At 33.8% G+C, this 20,707-nt stretch overlaps 1 protein-coding gene across 1 annotated transcript; it reads left to right on the top strand.

Moving 5' to 3' along the window:
* Positions 1–1,322: 1,322 nt before the first annotated feature.
* On the top strand, positions 1,323–20,198 carry AK7 (adenylate kinase 7; the record flags this gene model as incomplete). The annotated part of the gene is given in 20 exon segments (XM_079537686.1): positions 1,323–1,400; positions 1,484–1,663; positions 2,727–2,835; positions 4,213–4,307; positions 4,753–4,863; positions 7,125–7,208; positions 7,720–7,808; positions 8,297–8,387; positions 9,910–9,987; positions 10,747–10,896; positions 12,059–12,187; positions 12,658–12,796; positions 13,806–13,934; positions 14,917–14,973; positions 15,328–15,525; positions 16,881–16,927; positions 16,930–16,971; positions 17,372–17,593; positions 18,993–19,151; positions 20,160–20,198. Coding segments are annotated over 20 exon segments (2,226 nt in total).
* Positions 20,199–20,707: the final 509 nt, after the last annotated feature.

The raw sequence follows: 20,707 nt of genomic DNA on the forward strand, positions 1-20,707 counted from the left end.
TTTTTAGAATAGTTTTGGGGTAATGATGTTATAACAGTGACTGGTGAGATACCACAGTCATTTTTTCAATTTTCTGCAGCTTAATTTGATGTTTGTTTAATTATCTTGTTAGGTCGATATTCCTGATGTTAATCTTTTGATCCTGGGTAAGGACCTATGCTATAAAATTTGTTCATAGGCTCTGTTTTGCACACAGGTCTGTGGCATGTGGTTAGTCCTCTGTGAGGAGAATGTACTTTACCAAATTTATATTTGAATATTTTCCCTTGCAGTTAATTTCCTTGTTCAATTTAAATGACTAAAGCATTAAATAAATGCACCAGTGTGTTAGTGATTTTTATGGGGAGGGAAGAGAGGGGAGTGAACAACCAAAATGATTATTTCCATAGACACATCTTAAGTACCAGATTATTAGCAAGTATTTCAAAAGTACCTTTGACTGTAAATTTATCTCCAATGAAACTGTCCTGGAAGGACAGAGCAGACAACTGTGAAGAGGTTCTTGGAAAGGAAGCATGAGAATGACAAGTGGAAAAAATGCCAGAATTAATGTTGCGCTGCCAGGTTTTTTTTCCTTAGACAACTTTAAAATGCTTTGTCATTACAAGGGCTTATTATAAAGCTAAGCTGAGAACTACTTACATAGCATACAGTTTGTAGATGTTCTGGAAGAATTCTCTGCTGTTTCTTAGAAGGTAACGGGGTATTAAAAATTAGAGAGCAACATCATTCCACCATGTTTGGCTGTGGGCTTAAGGAGGAAATGCTCTCCATTCTTTACATTCGGAATTTGCACCTACACAGAGCTGCTTTGAAGCACTGACAGTAGATAATTTCAGTTGCTCTCCTTAAAACAATTTGTTCATATTTTCTGAAGCCAAATGAGCTCTTGGCCTAATGCAGCTGTAAATCTGTGAACTGCACTTTTCTGGAAGTTTTAACATGATGTATTACTACAAGAATCATCACCACGGGGGATGCGGCTGGACTCAATCTCTAGAGGTTGCTTCTAACCGCTGCAATTTTGTGGTTCTGTGATCAAAGCATGGTATTGCTTAGTACGAGTTACCAGTGACAGACCACCTCAAAGCCTCCTTGCTGCTGGAACAGATGTCATAAAACAGAGCCTTACAACGTTTGTTTTTTTTTTTCTCTCAGCAGTACTAAATCTTGCCCTGACCGCTGTCAGGAAGTCGGGAATAACGTCCCCCTGCAGAAGGCCCTCGAGCAGGAGGTGATGGCAAGGCCGAGGCCGCGCAGCCTCCGCCCAGCGCTTCCCGCCCTTAGCAACGGATCGCGTCGCCGCCGCCGCAGTTGCGGCCATGGCGGCGGGCGCTGCGCGGAGCCGGCGGATCTTCCTCAACCACCTCGATTCCTACTGCGGCCGCAGCATCGGCGAGGTTGGGGAACGGGCCCGCGGCGGGCAGTGCAGCGGGGGCCCGGGGAGGGGGGGGGAGACAAACGCGCGTCTTGTATGTTTCAGTATTTATCCAGTTGTGTTGTCGGAGCGTCGCTAGAAAGCGTGGAAGGAGAGGAGGAGGAAAGTGAGAATCGCTCGGAGGCTGAAGTTTCCAGGAGGCCAAAGGAGGGACTCTACCAAATAGTGGGGACTCTCTCTAAGCCAGAGAGTATTAAACCATGTTTTGCAGAGGAAACATATGCAGTAAGTCATAACCTTATTTCAGGTCATTGTTAGACAGCATTATAAATATTGCAAGGCACGTAAATGATCCTCATTAATGAAGTGTTCTCCCATTGTTGCAGGAAGTTTTACACATGTTTATTCCTCTGCACCCTGTCGTCTCCTCTCTGCTTGTTCAGATATAACAAATGTTAAAACAAAGGAAGCCAGTCTTAAAAAAAGATTATTTTTTAAATAAAACAACAGTTCTGGACATGTTGTCTACCCTGATCACCCACAGATCTGTTTTCTTTTTCCCTCAAAACACAATGTTGTCTCTCTCATATCTTCTATCACCTTCTAAACGTAGTAGTACTGTGAACAAAGCATCTTCCCTCCTTAACACTTCACTGGCATAACAGCTGTCACTAGCAGCTAGCTGTTCCAAATACATACTTTTTGCATGTACATCCAAAGTTCAGTTAACTGAAGGAGGCTTGATTATTATTTTCTGAAACCAAAATTGTTTGTAACCATCAAGTTGATTATCCAGAATCTCTTCAAAAATATGAGCCTTTTGATCTGAAATTCTATTAATAAAGACAGATGAGTCTTTATTTTAATAAAAAGTAAATATGGGTAACTATGTAATCTCAAGCGCTGCTGTCATACAGAATGTTTGTTGGACTTGTTTGAGTGATGCACACAATCTGTGTTAGCAAAAAGATGGGATGTTGTTTTGTAAGGAAACTGATTTTTCTGTGTTTCCATTTTGCCACCCAGTTCTTGTTCAAAATGACTATAGAAGCCATAGATATTTTTGTGATATTAACAAGTATACTGAAAATACAAATCCTAAAATTGCATGTCCTTTTGAACTATGTAAATGTGAATTGTAAATCAGAAGTTTCAGCAATTAATTTGCATTCAATTGCTTTACTTTTCACTGACAAATAGTTTGACATGAGTACAGCAAGAAAACTACATTCTAGTTTTTAAGTTAAATTTGAAAAGGAATTTTGTATAGTAGGTTTTTTCCTTCCTTTTTTTTTTTTTTTTTTTTTTTTTTTTTAATAAACAATTTTTAACTATTCTTTTCCCCTAGGTCTCCTCTCAGAAAGAGCTCTTAAGCTATTTGCTTGAATGTGACATTATTTTATATAATATCACTGAGGATGCAAACCAAATCGAGGAAGCAACATGGGCTGCTTCTGGTTAGTACAGCTATCAACTGAACAGAAAACTGTTTTCTATACAGCCACTAAAGTTTACTATAGATGTCTAACAAATTAACCTGTAATTTATAGTTCACTATAATATAAAACTGGATTCCTTGCTGGGGAAATGATGCATGAATTGTTCAATTAATTCATGTGCATTCCATGGCCCATCACTCCTTGGTCATAGGATGGTCCAACACTTGAAGCAACATAGCTGTGTGGACAGCTATTTAAAAAAAAAAAATCTACTGTCATCTTATCCATTTGTATTTGCTCACAGGAGAAAACTTTTACCCACCTTCAATGTTTCTATGTTTTATCTAATTATCTTAATTGTTGGAGAGGGTCCAGAGAAGGGCCACGAAGATGATCAGAGGTCTGGAGCACCTCACCTACGAAGATAGGCTGAGGGAGCTGGGCTTGTTCAGCCTGGGCAAAAGAAGGCTACAAGGACACCTCGTTGCAGCCTTCCAGTATTTAAAAGATTATAAAATAGGAGGGGAATCAGCTTTTTACTTGGGTAGATAGGGATAGGACAAGGGGGAATGGTTTTAAAGTCAATGCGTGAAGGTTTAGATTGGATGTTAGAGGGAAGTTTTTCACAGAGGTAGTGGTGAGGTAATGGAACAGGCTGCCCAAAGAGGCTGTAGATGCTCTGTCCCTGGAGGTGTTCAAGATCAGGTTGGATGGGGCCCCGGGCAACCTGGCCTAGTACCAGATCTGGAGGTCCATGACAGGGGGGTTGGAACTGGATGATCCTTGGGGTCCCTGTCAACCTAAGCCATTATATGATTCTATGATCTTAACAGATTTTTACTTAAATCTGTTATTAAAAATATCATTAACAGTTTTTCTACACCTTTCTCCTAATGGTCATAACCAAATTCTAATGGTGTCTGGAATCATTTTATGGTGACAGTGCAATATTGCTCTTCATCTTAAGTTTAGTTAAACTAAGCTCTTCTTTCCTGCTTGCTGTTTAATAGTTTTGCTCTGAATTAAAGAAACTTCCTTGAATTTTGTAGACAAGCTGTTTCAGTTACAACAAGCACACTTCTTTCAGTATCTCAGCTGTCAATAAAGATGAAGCATTTTCTAGTATACATTGTTTCTTTGTTTCTTTTTCTGTGATACGCAGCTCTGTATAGATTATGTTAATTACTGACCACACAGTTACACATTATTTTTTATTTGCTTTCTTTTTATCATTGGTTCATTTCTATTTTACACCAAGCAAAATAAAGGGTATTTACTTCAAAACACTGAACACATAGCACTATAGCATAAATGTATATATACAGGGCCAAAAGAAAATATAACATTTGTGTAATGTAGTCTAAATAGATTAAATCCTTTGCTTTCATTTAACAGCCCTACATATGGAAATAGAGCATTTTGCAGCACCAAAAACGTTCATCCTCATTTCAACAGTAATGAGTTGGGCAAAAAGCAACCCCCCCGACCCAGTAAGTAATATGAGAGAACACTGTTCTCTTACCATTTCCATTTAATGGAAAATAAATGAATAAATATTTCCATTTGATTTATTTGTTAATTTTGTTTAAAGTACTGCAGTGTGTACTTCAAAAACACTAACTTCATCTGCTATTATGAAGTATATTTTTTCTTCGTGGACCTTTCACTTCAACATCCATTGGTAAGTGGGGGCTCGACCTGTTAAATCTATTCCACCAAACAGAAAAGTGTAGGCAATGAGATACTATGATGGGCAGACGTTAGGACTGCTTGGACATACTCTCTCAAGTATCAGCTTTAGAAGTTCTAAGCATTTCAAATGAAAGAAAAAGAGATTTAAAAAAATATTTTAACAACTTCTTTTAAAACATATAGGCTTTTAAAAAATATTCAGTTGTACGACTTGTATGACAGTTGCATTTTTTTTCTTCCTAGGAGGATTCCGAGATTCCTTTTACTGAGGAAGATTATCGTAGAAGAAAACCTCATCCTAACTTTATGGATCACATAAATGCTGAAAAACTTGTTCTCAAACTTGGAAAAAATGTATGTTAAGACCTTTTCTGTTTTTGTTTGTTTGTTTGTTTTGTTTGTTTGTTTTTAAAGAAGCTTCTTTACAAAAACTGAAAAACAAAAACATACTGAAGTCATCCTACTGTGTTATCTTAATAATGAAAGTTATCAAGTATTTGATTAAATTTGTAGTGCATTATACCTTTGATAAATGTGAATATCATCCCTTAGTAATAAAAAGCTAAGCATAGAAAAGGCCATGTTTTAGAATTAATAGATAATAGTTATATTTAAATTACAGAATTCATAATACAGATCCCAATGTTATTTTTCAATATCTACTGAGTAAATCATGCTTATCTCAATTTAAAAAAAGAACAACGCTATTATGTTGGTTGTACAAGAGAGAATTAAAACTGGAGCTTGTGTGGGGAAATCTCAAGCGTAAAAAAGATTTTTACCTTTTTCTTTGTAGCAAAAAGATACGGCATGCAGCTTTTCTGAGAGAAGCTGCTGATTCAGAGGTACTGATGAGTTCAGAATCCCAAAAAAACATCTGCTACCACAGGCAGCTCATCTCCCAGCTCTGTTCTCAATGGCAGCCCAGATCCTGAACCCATCAATTTAAAGCCATTCCCACTTGAAACTTCTTATTAGAATGAAACTAACCATCAAACAGAACAGCCAAGCCCAGGGCTGATTATAATAGCTGAAATGTGACATCTAGTGGCTTCAATGGAAATTACATGGTAACCTGAACATCTTTTAACAGTGACTGAATATGTTGTGTGTAACTGGAGCTTACCAAATCATCGCTTCATTTTATTCATGACATATATCCAACTGATCTCAAGTAGTAAATTCAGATGTGTGACTCGTGCCACTATATAGTTTTTGTTTGTTTGTTTTTGTAAGGAATTGGATCTGTTTTACTGCTTTGTATTTCTCTGGGTGATGAACTGTGGTTTGTGTTCCCTAAGTGGTGCAGAACGTACTGCGAGGTCAGTGATAAAATGGCCTACTGCCTCCCTGCTCTTTGGGTAGATGAGAAATGGCCATTCCTATGCTTTCACAAGGGTCAGGTTTTTCCTGCTGGGAAACAGAAATTAGTGTACCTTCTCCTGGAGCACATGTGCAGTCTGTCCAGAACAAACCTGGGAGCAGCTGTTCTTAGGTTATAAATAGTTTCTATCTATTCAAGAAAAGTTAGTGGAGGAGAACTTGTGTTATCTATAATAACTTCTGATTGTAATATTACATGTGATTAATAACAAGTTGCTGTGTTCAATTGAGTTGAAATAGTTTTTATTACAAAGATTTATTTTGTAGCAGAAATATACAAATGCATTACACAAATACAGTATAGTGATATATACCTGGCATCTCTGTAGATGATGCTTTAATTATACAATCAAATACTGGCTAACAGACTTCATTGTTTTATATTTCTGAAATAATATGAAGAATGTAGCAAAATATTTTTTTTTTCACATGCAAAAATCTAGATGTTTATTCTCTCTGTTGGTAAGTGCAAGTTTGAGATCTTTAGAAAACCAGAATTATTTGACAATCTTGTTTCAACTTAGAAATATCTAAGTGGTCCTCCATTAAAAGACTTGCTAGAAATTTCTCTCCTTAGGGTGATTTAAATATTGTTTTTCTGTGTATGTAACCATTCTCACTAGTGATCAAAGCAGTATCATTTTACATAAACAGTCAACAAGAACAGGCAAATTTATGACCAGGTTGGTGTTTATGGTCAGCAAAAAGATACAAGGGCTGACCATGATGTATGGGTAGGAAAACACTTTATAGTCTATTGATTTTGTTTAAGATTTTATATCACAATTAAAGCAAAACAATTACAGAAGTATTGGACTCCCATTTTCCAGTTCTGTAGGCAATCAAATACAAACAATACAATTAGGAAAGAAAGCTTCCACAAATTTTAGTTATATCTCTTGGAAAAAGAAAATGGAAGTGTATTTTACTCTGATCACTTCACTGATGTACCTAACTTCCAATTTCTTAACTTTTAAGAATCTTTTATAATTTCAGCTCAAATGCAGATACACCAATTCTGAGCTTTTTTGTTTGTTTGTTTTTTAAGGAAATATTACCAGTAAGACTGACAAAACTAGCAGCTATGCAATGATTGATCTAGCTCCAAATTTTAAAGAGAGATGATTTAAATACTTTCTACGTTTGATATACAAGTTCTCAAGTTTTCAAGAGCTAGTATTCCATTAGCAATACCATCTTATTATAAAACTCTTGTTAATTTTACTTCACAGAACAAACAAGCATTTTCAACTTATGTTGTTGCTTCAGGAATTCAGTATGGAGCTGAGGAAGGAGTCTTACACTACTTTTTTAAGGTAGATATCCAAGTATGTTTGAAGGTTTGTCTAATATTTAAGGGCAATTTGCATTGGAATTAAATATATGTATAATAGTTTTGATATCATAGGCTTAATGTTCCTGCGAATGGAATTTATTACTTGATCCCTTTGATAAGAATTTTAGCTATAATTAAAGTGATTTCCACTCTTTTGGCTGTGTATGTTTTTTAGCTTCTCCATAACTTTTTTACAGTATCTCCATTTGCACTCTGCAATCAGAACATATCCATCTCATCGATGCAATGAAAAAAAAAGTCTTTTCATTGTTCTTATTTTTATTACAAAGTATTAAAAATAACATGTGGCAGAACCAAAGAGTTTTCTTTAAAAAAGTTTGGTTTTTTTTGTAGGCTGCTACTATCCTCAGAGTTGTTTACTGTGGTCCAGTAATCGTTCCATAAATTGAATTTTAAAATCTTGAATACGAAAATGTGCCAGTACACAAATACCTTTTCCTCCTAACTTCATTATCCACTTTTATTTTCAGATAGGTTGGCTTAGCGAGACTAACGCAATACCTGTTTTTGGAAATGGAAACAATTATATTCCAACTATTCACGTTCGTGATTTAGCAGGGTAAGTAAATAATGTTCCACTTGCACAGTCATTGATAACAAACTAGGTAACAATTCCAAACCTATTAGAAGAGCACCAAGACTTTTAAATTGGACTTAAGAAAGCTATTTGTCTCTTCTTTTCGAGGACACAGACAGTTCAGTTTCTTCAATCCTAGATGTACCTTCTGGAAACCTTACATATGTGTTGCACGGATGCTATGCAGTTAAGAGATTTCTTGCTGCACTGTACATAAAGCACAGTATCAGTTAATGGGCACAGAACTGAAAATGGATCATGGACTCTACAGCTTAAGTTACTATTTTGTAAAGGTGTTGCTTTTTATCCTTTGATCTTCCTTACAAAAAAATTCTTATCTGTGCTTCTTTATTGAGGAAAATATACATGAAAACAACTTTGTATTAGGACTGCTTCTGAAACACATCTCACAAGGAAAGGCCAATATGCTTCTCAAACTACTAGCCTTAACTGTACCTCCTACATTCTAGGGTGTTACAAAACATAGCAGACCACAGGCCAAGGTTTCACTACATACTTGCAGTAGATGAGTCTATGCACACTTTTGAAGAATTAATAAAGGTAAGGAATTTTTGTTTTTCAGGTACCTACAGTATTATTAAAACTAGACATTTTTATATAATTAGAAGTCTCTAGGCTTCCCCAAATTATCTTGTGTAATAAAAAATAAAATAATTTTGGAGTCCTCTAAGGGTTCTGTTCTTTAAACAAAATGTATTGCTTGGGGCAGATGCTACAGAATTAACTTTAACAGCTGTTCTGCTCACAAAGAAGCAAAATTTCTTCAGACAGATTCTTAGTGACACCAGACACAGTATTTGTAGGTAGGCCAATAATCACACACAGAAAGAAGAGCTGAACTCACTCAACTGGTAAAAGGACTCTCTCACCCTGCAGCATTCCTGAGGAAGCAGCCTAAATCCCAAAGATTTAGCTCTTCTAGCAGTGGCTGATTCTTAAATGAGCCCAGCGTGGCTCCACTTTGGGTCCACCCTTCTGGTCACATGAAGGAACACAGGTGCAAACAATTTGCCTGTGTTCCCTAGGCAAGACACACCCTTTCACCATGTGCTCAATCACCAGTTCAAGTTGTGAAGCATCTTAATGCTTGAAGACATCTGTGTATGACTTGCTAGGGGTTCTTTATTAAACTGAAGTAGGTATAGGGAATACTATGGTATAGTAGAATGAATTGATATAGATTCCCTAATGAAAGTTGGGAGGGTCCTTTCATGACTATGTGTTTGTTTATAGAATAGTAAACTGAGGGCAGTTGTAAATTGACAGTTTTTATGATGGTAAGATATTGCTAGGATTGTAGAGAGTGTTGCAAAGAGCTATTTTGTCAGGGAACTGTATCAGCTCAGAGGAAGACTGGAAAGGTACTTAGGTAAGAGTTACTTAAATGTATGATAGGTATTTCTAATTCAGGAAGTCTCTGAACTGAAAATAGTTGAAGAGATACTTGGAAAGGATATCACGTATGTTTTTCCTATTCTTACTTTCATTTAGGTGTCCATTAATTGAAAATCTTTGAGACAGAATACTAGAATATGTGTAAATTTGATAGCAGTTTTCATGATTTTATGGAATCTAGTGTTTATTTGAAATCTGTTTTTATGTCTGTTTTTTAGTAATTAACATCTATTTAATGATGAACTGGAGATAGTAGCATGGAGAGCTGATGGTGTTCCATTTATCTGAAAACATTTCATGACTGTTAACAGAATTAAACATATAAGGAATCTGAAGTGAAAATGCTGAGAGATAAAATAGGTCTCCTAATTGATCTTAAGCAATAAGAAATTACATAGATTTAAGAGCTTTGGAACACTTATCTGTTTTTGGGTTTGCTGCAAGCACTGAAGAGGAGGCGATATATAGTGAAAAAGAGCTGTGTAATACTACCACAGAAGTTAAAGTTAATATAATGTTCTTTGATCAGTAAATCATATCAGTATACTGATTTTTTAGATATAGTGTGACATAAAATAAAAATGATACTTTTTATTTCTAGAAATTATTTTTTTTTTCCCTAAGAATCTGACTGAATATATGTATTACTATTTTATTTTCTTTACAGTGTATCAGTAAAAATGTTGGACCAGGAAAAATTGAGAAGATTCCACAAGAAAATGCATTCTTAAATAAAGAGTTAACAGTTAGTTGTTTTTTTCTTGTTTTTTTTTTGTTTGTTTGTTTGTTTTGTTTTTCCTTTTTCTACATAATGGAAGAATTTAAATTTAGGTGTATCATATCATGAAATACACAAACACACATATATATATATATAATTTCAGTCAAAAAAATATAACTCTAAAATATGGCTGGAAATAAGCATAGAAAATAGGCAAATTAAAATCTAGTTTTCAAACAAACATGTTTTTTAAGGAATTATAGCTTGATCTAAAAAAGCAGTGAAGCAATGATGTTGGTGGTGTACTAAGCATACTAGAGCATGCTGATGAAACCTAGAGAAAATAATAATAAATTTGTAAATAAAATGAAGTACTATGGACATGATGAACACAGTATATGTAAATTAAGATGTCTTCATCTGCTTATCTGGAATAAACTGTTCATATGTGAAATAAATACATTAGAACCCCGCTATTTTTAAGATTGTCCTTAATGAATTTCTGAAATAATGTTTTTTTCCTGTGGACAGTATGAGACCTCTGAGTAGTACTGAAAAATTGCTCAGTGGCGTGTGTTTTGACATTACTTAAATATATATGGAAAATATATATTAAAAAAAAAAAAAAGAACACCTTAAAATGTTTGCACGCAAACCTGCTTTCCCTGTGCTTAAATTCTTTCTGTTCTCTACCCTCCATTCTAGTTTCTAGTTGAAGCCAACAATATTCTTTTAAGACGCAGAGCTTACATATGTTAAATAAATGTTGTTTTGCTCCTTCAGCAAACACATGTGGATATGTTGCTTGTGAACCTGCGGATGGAAGCTATGTTTTTGAAAGAGGCTTTCAACATAAAGTGGGTTGCTCAAACAGGGCTGGTGGAGAACATTGAACAGATTGTTGAAGAATACAAGCAAAGTCGAGGACTTCTGGTAATGGTTTGGTATATGCTATTCTCAAGTGCTCATTTTCTTTTTTTTTTTTCCAAACAGAAATGGTTATACAAATATAAGCTTTCATTTCTTTTAGTAAGAATACATAAAAGACTGATAGTGACATAAAATAACTGAAGATAATTGAAAATTGTATTGAATGCTAATTAAAATGATCATCTAATATTTCCTATTACATCTAAAGTTTAAAGCTTGTAGATGAAAGTAAACTTTCTGATAGAAAGCTACTTGTTTGAAACTAGCAATATACATTGTTTTAGATATGTTGGCTTCAAGAAAGCAGTAACTATGGTAGTATGGGGTTTTTTTGTTGTTTTTTTTTGTTTGTTTGTTTGTTTTTTGTTTTATTTTAGAGTCAATAATTAGATGACCATTTTGTGTTCCTTCATTATACTTAGCCAGGATATTAACTGCCATGTAGCTTTCCTTTTACCCTGCTCCACTGTATAATATAATGAACAATTTTTCTGTTTCCTATGTTAGCTAAATACTTTGAGCTTCTGTATTCAAGTATAAGGAAGTAGTTATTCAAAGGTTTAAATACTGTAAACCATCAGATCTTCTGGATTAGGATGTGAAATTAAAGATGTATGATTTTGAGTTATATTTATTGTTATTCTGGATTCGTAATTGTGTTTATCCCATAGGTAACACAGGCTACAACAACAAATTGTTTTTGGATTGTGATGGATCTGAAATTTTTGAGGTCAAATTAACTATGGTGATGACAACAAGTCTATCTCAGATGGGAAATAGTTGTGTTTATATAATAGAATATCTGCCATCTAATTCTAGAATCCATTGCATTCTATCCAAGGGGTTGTGTTTTGTCTCTTTTTGACTGTTTAACTTCTAGTTGTGCCACTATAAGTTAGTTGGTCTGTGAGTCTATTAAATAGAAATGTGCCTTTTTCTCAGTTGCTGACATTGTACTGCTAAATTAATTGTTACTCAAAGGCAGTGGATGATATAGATGATGCTCATGAAGAAGATACATACTATGAATTAATCTAAAACATATTTTTAGTTTAAATGATTAGTTATTTCCTATTAGCAATAGGGAAAAATTGTTCATTTTATATAAAGAAAAAATCTGTATTGTTTGAATGATGTTACATCTTCATTTTTTTTTTTTTCCCAGCCTCTCAAAATTTACATTCATGGTCCTCCAGGGGTTGGCAAATCTACCATTGCTGAAGAGATCTGCAAACACTACAAGCTACATCATATTAAGATTAAAGATGTGATTTCCGAATCAATTGCAAAACTGGTGTGTGACTTTAAGATGCTTGGCATCATTTGAAATGAACATAAACTCCATAATTTAGTATTTAAGAATGACCAAAGGCAGTAATCATATTCCAACAAAATGTTTTGAGAAATGACAATATACTGATGACTGTTGTCATTACACACTTTTTTGTCTCCTTTTCTGACCTGAAAAATACATTACTAAAACATTTCAGATTTTAGAATAGAAATATTTTTGACATGCTTATGATTCTTGGGGATGCACTGAACTTAGACTCAAAAATCCTTTTACAAGACTGCACATTACTCAGTATCTCAATGTCCAGGAGTATACATGGGTTTTTTTGGTTGTTTGGTTGGTGTGGTGGTGTTTTGGTTTTTTTTTTTGGGGGGGGAGGGAGGGGTTGGTTGTGTTATTACATCAATGTATGTGAGAAAATTTGGCCATAGAATTTCTGAGCCAATTCACATTTCTCATCTCACTTTCAGGAGAGAATTGTGGCTCCTAAAGAAGTGGACTCTGACAGTGTGAGACAAGAGGGAGAAGATGATGAAGAAGAGGGTGAAAATGTAGAAGAAGCACATGAGTTGTTAGCTGGAATTAAAGAAAGCATGGAGCAGAATGCAGGTAGGAAATAATAAGTACTAAAGCGGCATTATCTTTCTACTTCTTTATATATTTTATTTATTTATTTATTTTACTCAATTGTATTTATATCTCTGTGCGTGTGTGTGTGTGTGTGTGTATACATATATATATGTAATCACTCTGTATTCAGTATCTTTAGATCGTTAGCCAGATCTTTTTTTTTTTGTCAGGTGTGTTTTTTTTTTTTTTTTTTTTTTTTTTTCTCAGAACAGAGTGCACAATTTAAATAATTCAAAGTAAAAGGTGAAGTATGTCAGTGTTGAATTTGTGAAGTAAAGTATTCCAGTAAGAAAGAAGAGTACTGGCAGTATTTAGTCTTCATGCCCTATTTTGTTGTTAAAAATGATAATGCCTTTTAAGATGTAGCATATTTTAAAGATAGTCTTAACTATTATAAACTAATGCTACTAGTAGCTGAAGCAAAACAACATAGGAAACTGGAGGCAATGGTTGCAAGAGGATAAAAACTAGGTAACAACAAACTTTTTTACTACGGTATACTTTCTCAGTAAGTAGCTTAAATTGATGAGTTACTTTATCTCTCAGTCTATTTATCTGTAAATAGAACTTGTAAAGCCTACTTCTCTTTATTTTGTCTTACTTTAATTCTGTTAGTTGTAAAAATAAAACATTTGGTTTGTCACATGCTTTTTTCTTTTCTTTTTACATAAAAGTCCAACTGAATTATTCTAAAATATCTAATTTCATGTTTTGTATCCTTAAAGCTCCAATGTTTGTATGATTGCAACATTTATATAGTTGTAATTTTATAGCTACATATATAGCTTTATATTCTCTAAATACAAAAGCTATCCATATATAGCTTTATATTCTATAAACCTTTAACAGCACGTAGAGATTTAAAATATGGGTTTTTTTTGTAGTCTAAAAAATTGTCTCTTCTAAATGAATAGAACTGTTAGTAGAATAATTTCAGATATTCTTTTTTTCATAAGCTAGGTACTTAATAACCTTCTTTTTGTTTTAGGTCGTCTAGATGATCACTATGTCATTAAACTCTTTAAAGATAAGCTTAAATCTATGCCTTGTAGAAATCAAGGGTATGTTTTGGATGGGTTTCCAAAAACCTATGACCAGGCAAAAGATCTTTTTAACTGTAAGTACTTCTGCTTTTGTTTTTATTGCTGCTGGTACTGTCATAACTTTTATTTTTCTCAGTATCTTATTAGTTTAAGTGTATCAACACTGTTTTGACTGCAGAGCAGAACACAGTTGCTTTCATGTGATGCTTTAAAAATTTAAGAAGGATTGTAATGGATTGTTAAACATATTAAGCAAGATGTTTCTGAAATGACCTTAGCTGGCAACATACTAAATAAATACACAAATAAGAACGATACTTTCCATGTTGAACCACTCTACACAAGAAAGCTTTAAGACAGACTTTTCTTCATAATATACAAGAGCTACTTAGTGAGGGGGTTCAGCCAATTCATGTTCTGTGAGTTAGAGTGGGTGTATTGCATGAGCTTCAAGGGATGCAACGTAAGTGGAATTCTGCAGTATATGTTTCAAATGTTAGCCAGCACTGTCTATGTATGAAAAGCAAGAATCAACTCCATAAATTAAAGGATAGGATTTTAAGAAAAACAAAATCTAGTCTTGTTCATCTTAATGTGGTTGGTTATAAACCACCTTGTTCAGCTGATACTCATCAAGGAGTTGAGCCAACTGGTGGAGTAGAGCAGACAGCATCATAAACCATTTTAACCACACCGTTCCAAGCCATTTCTGCACGCTGTTCCAAGCTGTGTCTCTTTGGTGGAGGAAAATATAAAGCAGCAGGAGAGGCCAGGGACAGAAAAGTAGTATGGACATATTTTGTAACTGCATATGCAAAAGAATGCTTTGCTGAATAGTTAAACAGCTATTAGTGTCCTGTGATAAATTTGTGGTGGCTGAAAGCATGGGTTCCTTAACAGCTCTCTCTAAAGCAGTGTACAGTTCAGATTATTCAAATTATCATTATTGTTGGGAATTATTTTTTAAACGGTATTTGTATAGGAGAAGTTATTTGTAAATACAAAAGCATTGCTATTTCAAATGATAATATCAATTACATATTATTTTTGTTTTAGTGGAAGAAGAAGAAATTACAAACAAAATTCCTAAATATGATGAAATAATCACACCTGGTAAGTTTGACTTAAAAACAAACAAATAACAACAAAAAAAGCTTTCAAATATTGCTGTCACCAACAAGAAGTCCAAAATATCACTCAATTGTTCTTGTTACATTGAAGATAAACAAAATGTCTTATTCATGAAACATGGTTGCTTTAATATTTGAAAGCGAGCAATTAATGAAAATGAGAGTTTTGACTTGCTTTGTGTGTTCTTCTTATTCCCTTCTTGTGAAAATGCCATCAGCTGTTGGTTTATATTTACATTATGTATCTATTTGTGTTCATTTGTGACTTCAAATTTATTATTGAAAGAAGATAGATGTGAAAGAGGAAAAGTCAAGGATAATGTGTTCTTCTTCACAGAATTTGTGATATCTTTGACTGCATCGGATGAATTTCTTAAAAACAGAATAATAAATCTGCCAGAAAGCGTTGTTGCTGGAACTCATTATACTCAGGACCGGTTTCTGCAATCTTTGAATAACTTCAGGGAGATAAATGCAGAAGATGAAACTGTTCTCAACTATTTTGATGAACTTGAAATACATCCTCAGTTTATTGGTATGAAATAATAAAATTCTTAGCTGAAGTATGAATAAAAATTCCTATTGTCACAAAATTTAAATTTGAAAAAGTATATTACATATATAAATAGTATTTTCATTAACATATCAGAATACAACAAGTATTTAATTAAATGCCTGCAAAAATATCTGTATGTTCATACAGATTCATTAGAATCTATAGGTAATATGTTTTATAGATCAGGTTTTGTTTTAATTGTTCAGTTTTGCAGTCCAATTGGCAAATTAGTTATAGGACATCATTTATGGACCTCTGCTCTTGCCATCTTTCTGGACTGGCATAGTAGTATATTGCTGTCCACTGAAGTAGGTAAGTATATAGCTTTATATAAAGACTGACTACAAAGATAACTTCTGTGAGAAATCTTCAACTCTGTCAATACTTTTCCATTGTGGCTGATGCTGCAGTTGGTTTATAAGAAGTGCTGAATTAATATAATCAGATTTAAACAGATAACTGACTTAAGTCAGATTCTGAAGGAAGTTGTCTGTATTTACTGGCCTTAGTGGAAAATTGTTGAACTGTGTTGATTCATTAAATACTGAATCACATTAGTCAAATGTTTCTTCCACTATAATTTTAGAAGATCTTAACATATGGCCTTATGAATTACATTATAAGATTATTTTTTTTTTTCCTGAGCCTGAAATATGATTAGTACAAAGGAAGTAGGCTTCAAGATTCTGGAAATCATATTTCACTACAGTAACTCACTTCATGAAGTCTGCAAATCAGTTACCTTTGTGCATTGTCATTTTCATCTGCAAAGTGGAGATAATGGCATGTGCATATTAGATGATCTACAAAAAGGAATACTCAAGTTATAATAGTTTCCTTTTATCTTAATTTATGAGGACTTTTGGTGATCTTTTCTCTCCCTTAGAATCAAGGTTTTTATTTTTTAATTTAAAATATATCTTTAGTAGATATGTATTTAATTATGATTGCTGTGATATTCATGTTGCAGTCTTGCTTGGTCATCTGAGAAAAGGCTGTATTCTTTAAGTCCTCAAATTCAATGCCAAGAATGTTCTTAGCAGTATTTTAAGTGATTAAAAAGTTGTCTTGCACTGTGATTTTTATATCCAGCTGCAGCTAAAATTGCGGAATTTATGTACTGATGGCATAAAAATACTTGTTTGGAATACTTCAGGAATGTAATTCTCAATATACTGAGAATGAAGAAGTCTAAAAGGAATTTCATTATGTAGAATCATGTTAGATTTTTACCTTGATTAATCACCAGAGTACGAACTTCAGATTCAAATGACAGACGTGCATGCTTAGAATAATTGTATTAGCTATGATTTAGTATCTTCTGTCTGAATTAGTGAAAGAGATGAGAAGCAAGAGTGAAAAAACTGGAGTTTGTTGCCAATGCTAATGCTAGCAACCTATTATGTAACCTACATGGAGATACAGGTTCAGAAGCTGATGGTTTTGTACCTGTAGTGTAGATAAAGTGATATTTAAGATTGGCCTAAGGAACATATCTGATACTAGAATAACTTCATTTGCAAATTTCAAAACTTAAAAAGCCTGCAAGTGTTAAACAGAATAGTTGTAAAAATAATTCTAATACATTTCTCCTGAGAAAGACACACTATTTTAACCTAAATTAGTAAAGAAAATCAGATGTAGAAAATTTCATTTTGCTTTGGGGGGGAAAAAAAAACAACAACCATTAATAAGCAACACAAAACAACATAAAACAATTGAAAATTCTAACAGCATTAATACTATATATACTTAGGTCTTGCAGTTATTACTGGCTTGATAATTGAGAATAGTCTTGAAAGGTTTTCTCTTGTATTGTTTTAAAGATGTAGCCAAATATGAAGATTCTGAAAACAGATTTATAGTAAAACAGATCATCAAGGAAATTGGGGAACCACGAAATTATGGCTTGACAGATGAAGAAAAGGAGAGTTTGGAACGTAAAGCAGCTGAGGAATGTCTTGCCAAAGAAGCTAAAGAAGAAGCTGAACGGAAGCGTAGAGAAGCTGAGGAAAGGGCTGAAAGGATAGCAAATTGGGAAGAGTGGGTAAGTCAATACATATTTTTGGGGAAGACATTGTTATTTGTGTGTTATAGAAAGTAGAAGCAATAGGGCTTCTAGCAGTGTTGTGTAAGAATACATGGAAAGGGTGGCATAAATTCTCTAATTCCTTATATCGTACTTTAGATCTGGCTAGCATCAGTCAATTCAATATTCCAGGCACTGTTGAAAAGGACTGCCTGAGGCAGGCTGAAGGATGCTTCAGCTTCACAGGATTTGCATATACTTTTTTTTTTTTTTTACTTTGCCACTCCTAAAAGATATTTTAGGCAAATAATGTGAAATGCATATTATAATAAATTTCTTGTTCACACCTGAATCACAGCTAAATCCATGGTGGTTTGTTCTTTTTCCTTTCCATTCCCTTTCCACCAGAATGCTGTTCTTTTACAATCTCCAGTTATAGCTATTTAAAAGGAAACTGACATTCTATAGAAAAATAATTTTCTTACATTAATATGCCTATACATATTTGTGGGAAAACTATAACCTGAAATTGCTCCTTTAATAGGTGCATTTAATATTGCTCTGATGTTGGTTTGTAAGAGCTTCCTTCTGTGCTTGTTTTCAGTTTCATTTAAGAGTAAATATTGTTCTGTACTCTCCATAAATTTGCCTAAGAGATTAGTAAAGGTAGTTAACATATCTTAAACATTCTAACTTTCAAGAAAGTGAACTGCATTATGTAGAGCCAAAGTAGGTATTAAAGTAATATCTATACTCTATGCTTTTAAATAGGCAGGTGCTCAAGAAGTCTGTGCTATTACTCATTTGTCCTTGAGGCTGTACTTCAGCTGCAATTTGAGGAAAGTGACTTGCAGAGTTTATTCTGTAGCATTTCTGGACTCAGTTAAACAGGAAAACTTATTTTTTTCAAATAATTTATCAGTTTTATATGAATGGTTGCTTTTGTGCTATGCCTTGGATATGCAAAAGCAGTCTTCAAAGTCTCTTCTGCTTGCTGTATCTGTATATGACTAAGGCTACTAATGAGTAAGATGAGAAGAGAGGAAAATAAACATGTTTTTGAGTGATCTTTTAGCTCAAACTAGTGCAGTATTTTCTAGCCTATTTCCCAAATATCTTATTGAAATACGAGAACCTGAAAACTTTAGATGTTCTTTTAGGCGTTAAGATGAGAGGAATAAAATAATTTTGCCAGGGAGGTTTTCGTCATGCTCTCTTTGCTGTCCTTAGTGTGTACCATGTTCTCTAAATTTAGCAGTCCATATTTTTTTCTGGTAACTGAGTTTTAAAGTTCTATCCGTGGCTTTTAACACTACTTTTTTTTTTTTTTGTCTAGGTAGCCATCATTATTTAGTCAACTACTATTTAGTAACTTAATATTAATGTTATTCTTTGTTGCTTTGTAAATTATTTGTAGAATAAACACTTTGAGGAAGTTAAAAAACAAGAACAAGAACTATTGGAAGCCCAATCCATTCCACTACGAAACTATTTAATGAGGCATGTCATGCCAACACTTATGCAAGGGTTAAATGAATGCTGTAAGATCAGACCAGATGATCCAGTTGATTTTCTGGTAAGGTTATTATTATTATTGTACATTAGGAAAAACCCCAGTGAAAAGATTAATGGATCAAAGACTGTTAATATAAGCACTTAAACTATTTTCAACCTACTTGCATTATAACCATTAATTATGTGCAATACAGGTGAACAGTGATTATTGCGAAAATTAATGTACCCTATAACTGTATGGGATCATTCGACATTGTATCACTGTATCAATCCCGTTTTGCTATGGTGCTTAGGTTCTTCTGCTTTTTTTTTTTTTTTTTTTTTTTTTTTTTATGGTACCCTGCCAATTCTGCTGCAAAGCTGAGACATGTAGGAAGAGAAGCATCGCTCTCTACTCTGCTTACACCCCTCTAGATACAGCAGTACTATTTGAACAATAGTCTTCAATGATCTCTTTACAATACACAAACAAATTAATGAGTGAATATAGTAAGACTCCCACAAAACAATTCCAGTTGCAAGGGACCTCAAGAAGTTACTTAGTTCAGCTTTCTGCTGAAAGTTGGGTCAGCGCTGTATTCCCACAGGGATTCGAATGCTGTAAATGTGTCACTGTATGGATGTTCTTCTTGCTCAATTCCCTGGAAAGTTGTTGACAGGCAATCACTGTTTTTAATGAAGAGAAACTATCAACTCAATGAAATCAATGAAAAGCTTAGAGTGAACATTTACTGTAGGAGTAAGAGATCATTCCTACTTACTGCATAACTTTGTAAGAACTGTATTATTCATAATACAGTCTTTTGAGTTCAGAAATCAGGCCCTAAGGTACTTCCTATAATTTTTTGTGGAGTAATTAATAAATAAATAAAATGGGGTCAATGCTACCAAAAATGAGACAAAATGAGGTGGGTGTATTTGTAAGAAGCTTCTTATAGGTATCCAACAGAGATGACATTTTAGACACATTTAATACTTTCTGCACTTTTTTTCCAGTATATTGTTGTTATCTCATGTACATTTTAAAACTGGAAGCTTGAAAATGACTTTGAAAATATTCTGTTTGCAGGCAGAATATCTCTTCAAGAACAATCCTGATGTGAAATGAAATAGCAGTTTCTACAGCTGTTAGGATTTAATACTAAATAGAAAGGGAGAATGTTCCCAATGTTATTTACAGTAAAAATTCTTAGGCTTAGTTTTGTTCAAACACTATTTTTAAAATGTCCACTTTTTTACACTGTTCTAGTATGTGGCATTGAAGTTTTTAATAGTCCTTCTCCTGAAGTACTACACATTGATTAATACACAGATGTGTCTATTTCATGCATCATCTTCCAACTGTGAACCTTAAGAATCTGGTTGTGTTTTTTTTCTCCTGGATTTTTTCAGTTACATATTGTATTTAAACAGCATTTCTGCTATGCTCCATAAAGGAAGTAAGCAGGGAGCCTGAGGAAAGTATTCTCTTTACACTTTTTTTTTGTGTGTGTATGTTTAAGTTCCTAGATGTTGCCAGTCCAGATTACCACCTGAAGCAACTAAAGATGAAATAATTGGTTACTTTAGAAAAATACATAGTTTGAGACTGTCTTATTTTTAAAAAACAAAATAAAA

This window comes from Tetrao urogallus (assembly GCF_951394365.1).
Source record: "Tetrao urogallus genome assembly, chromosome: 6".
NCBI classification, from domain to species: domain Eukaryota; kingdom Metazoa; phylum Chordata; class Aves; order Galliformes; family Phasianidae; genus Tetrao; species Tetrao urogallus.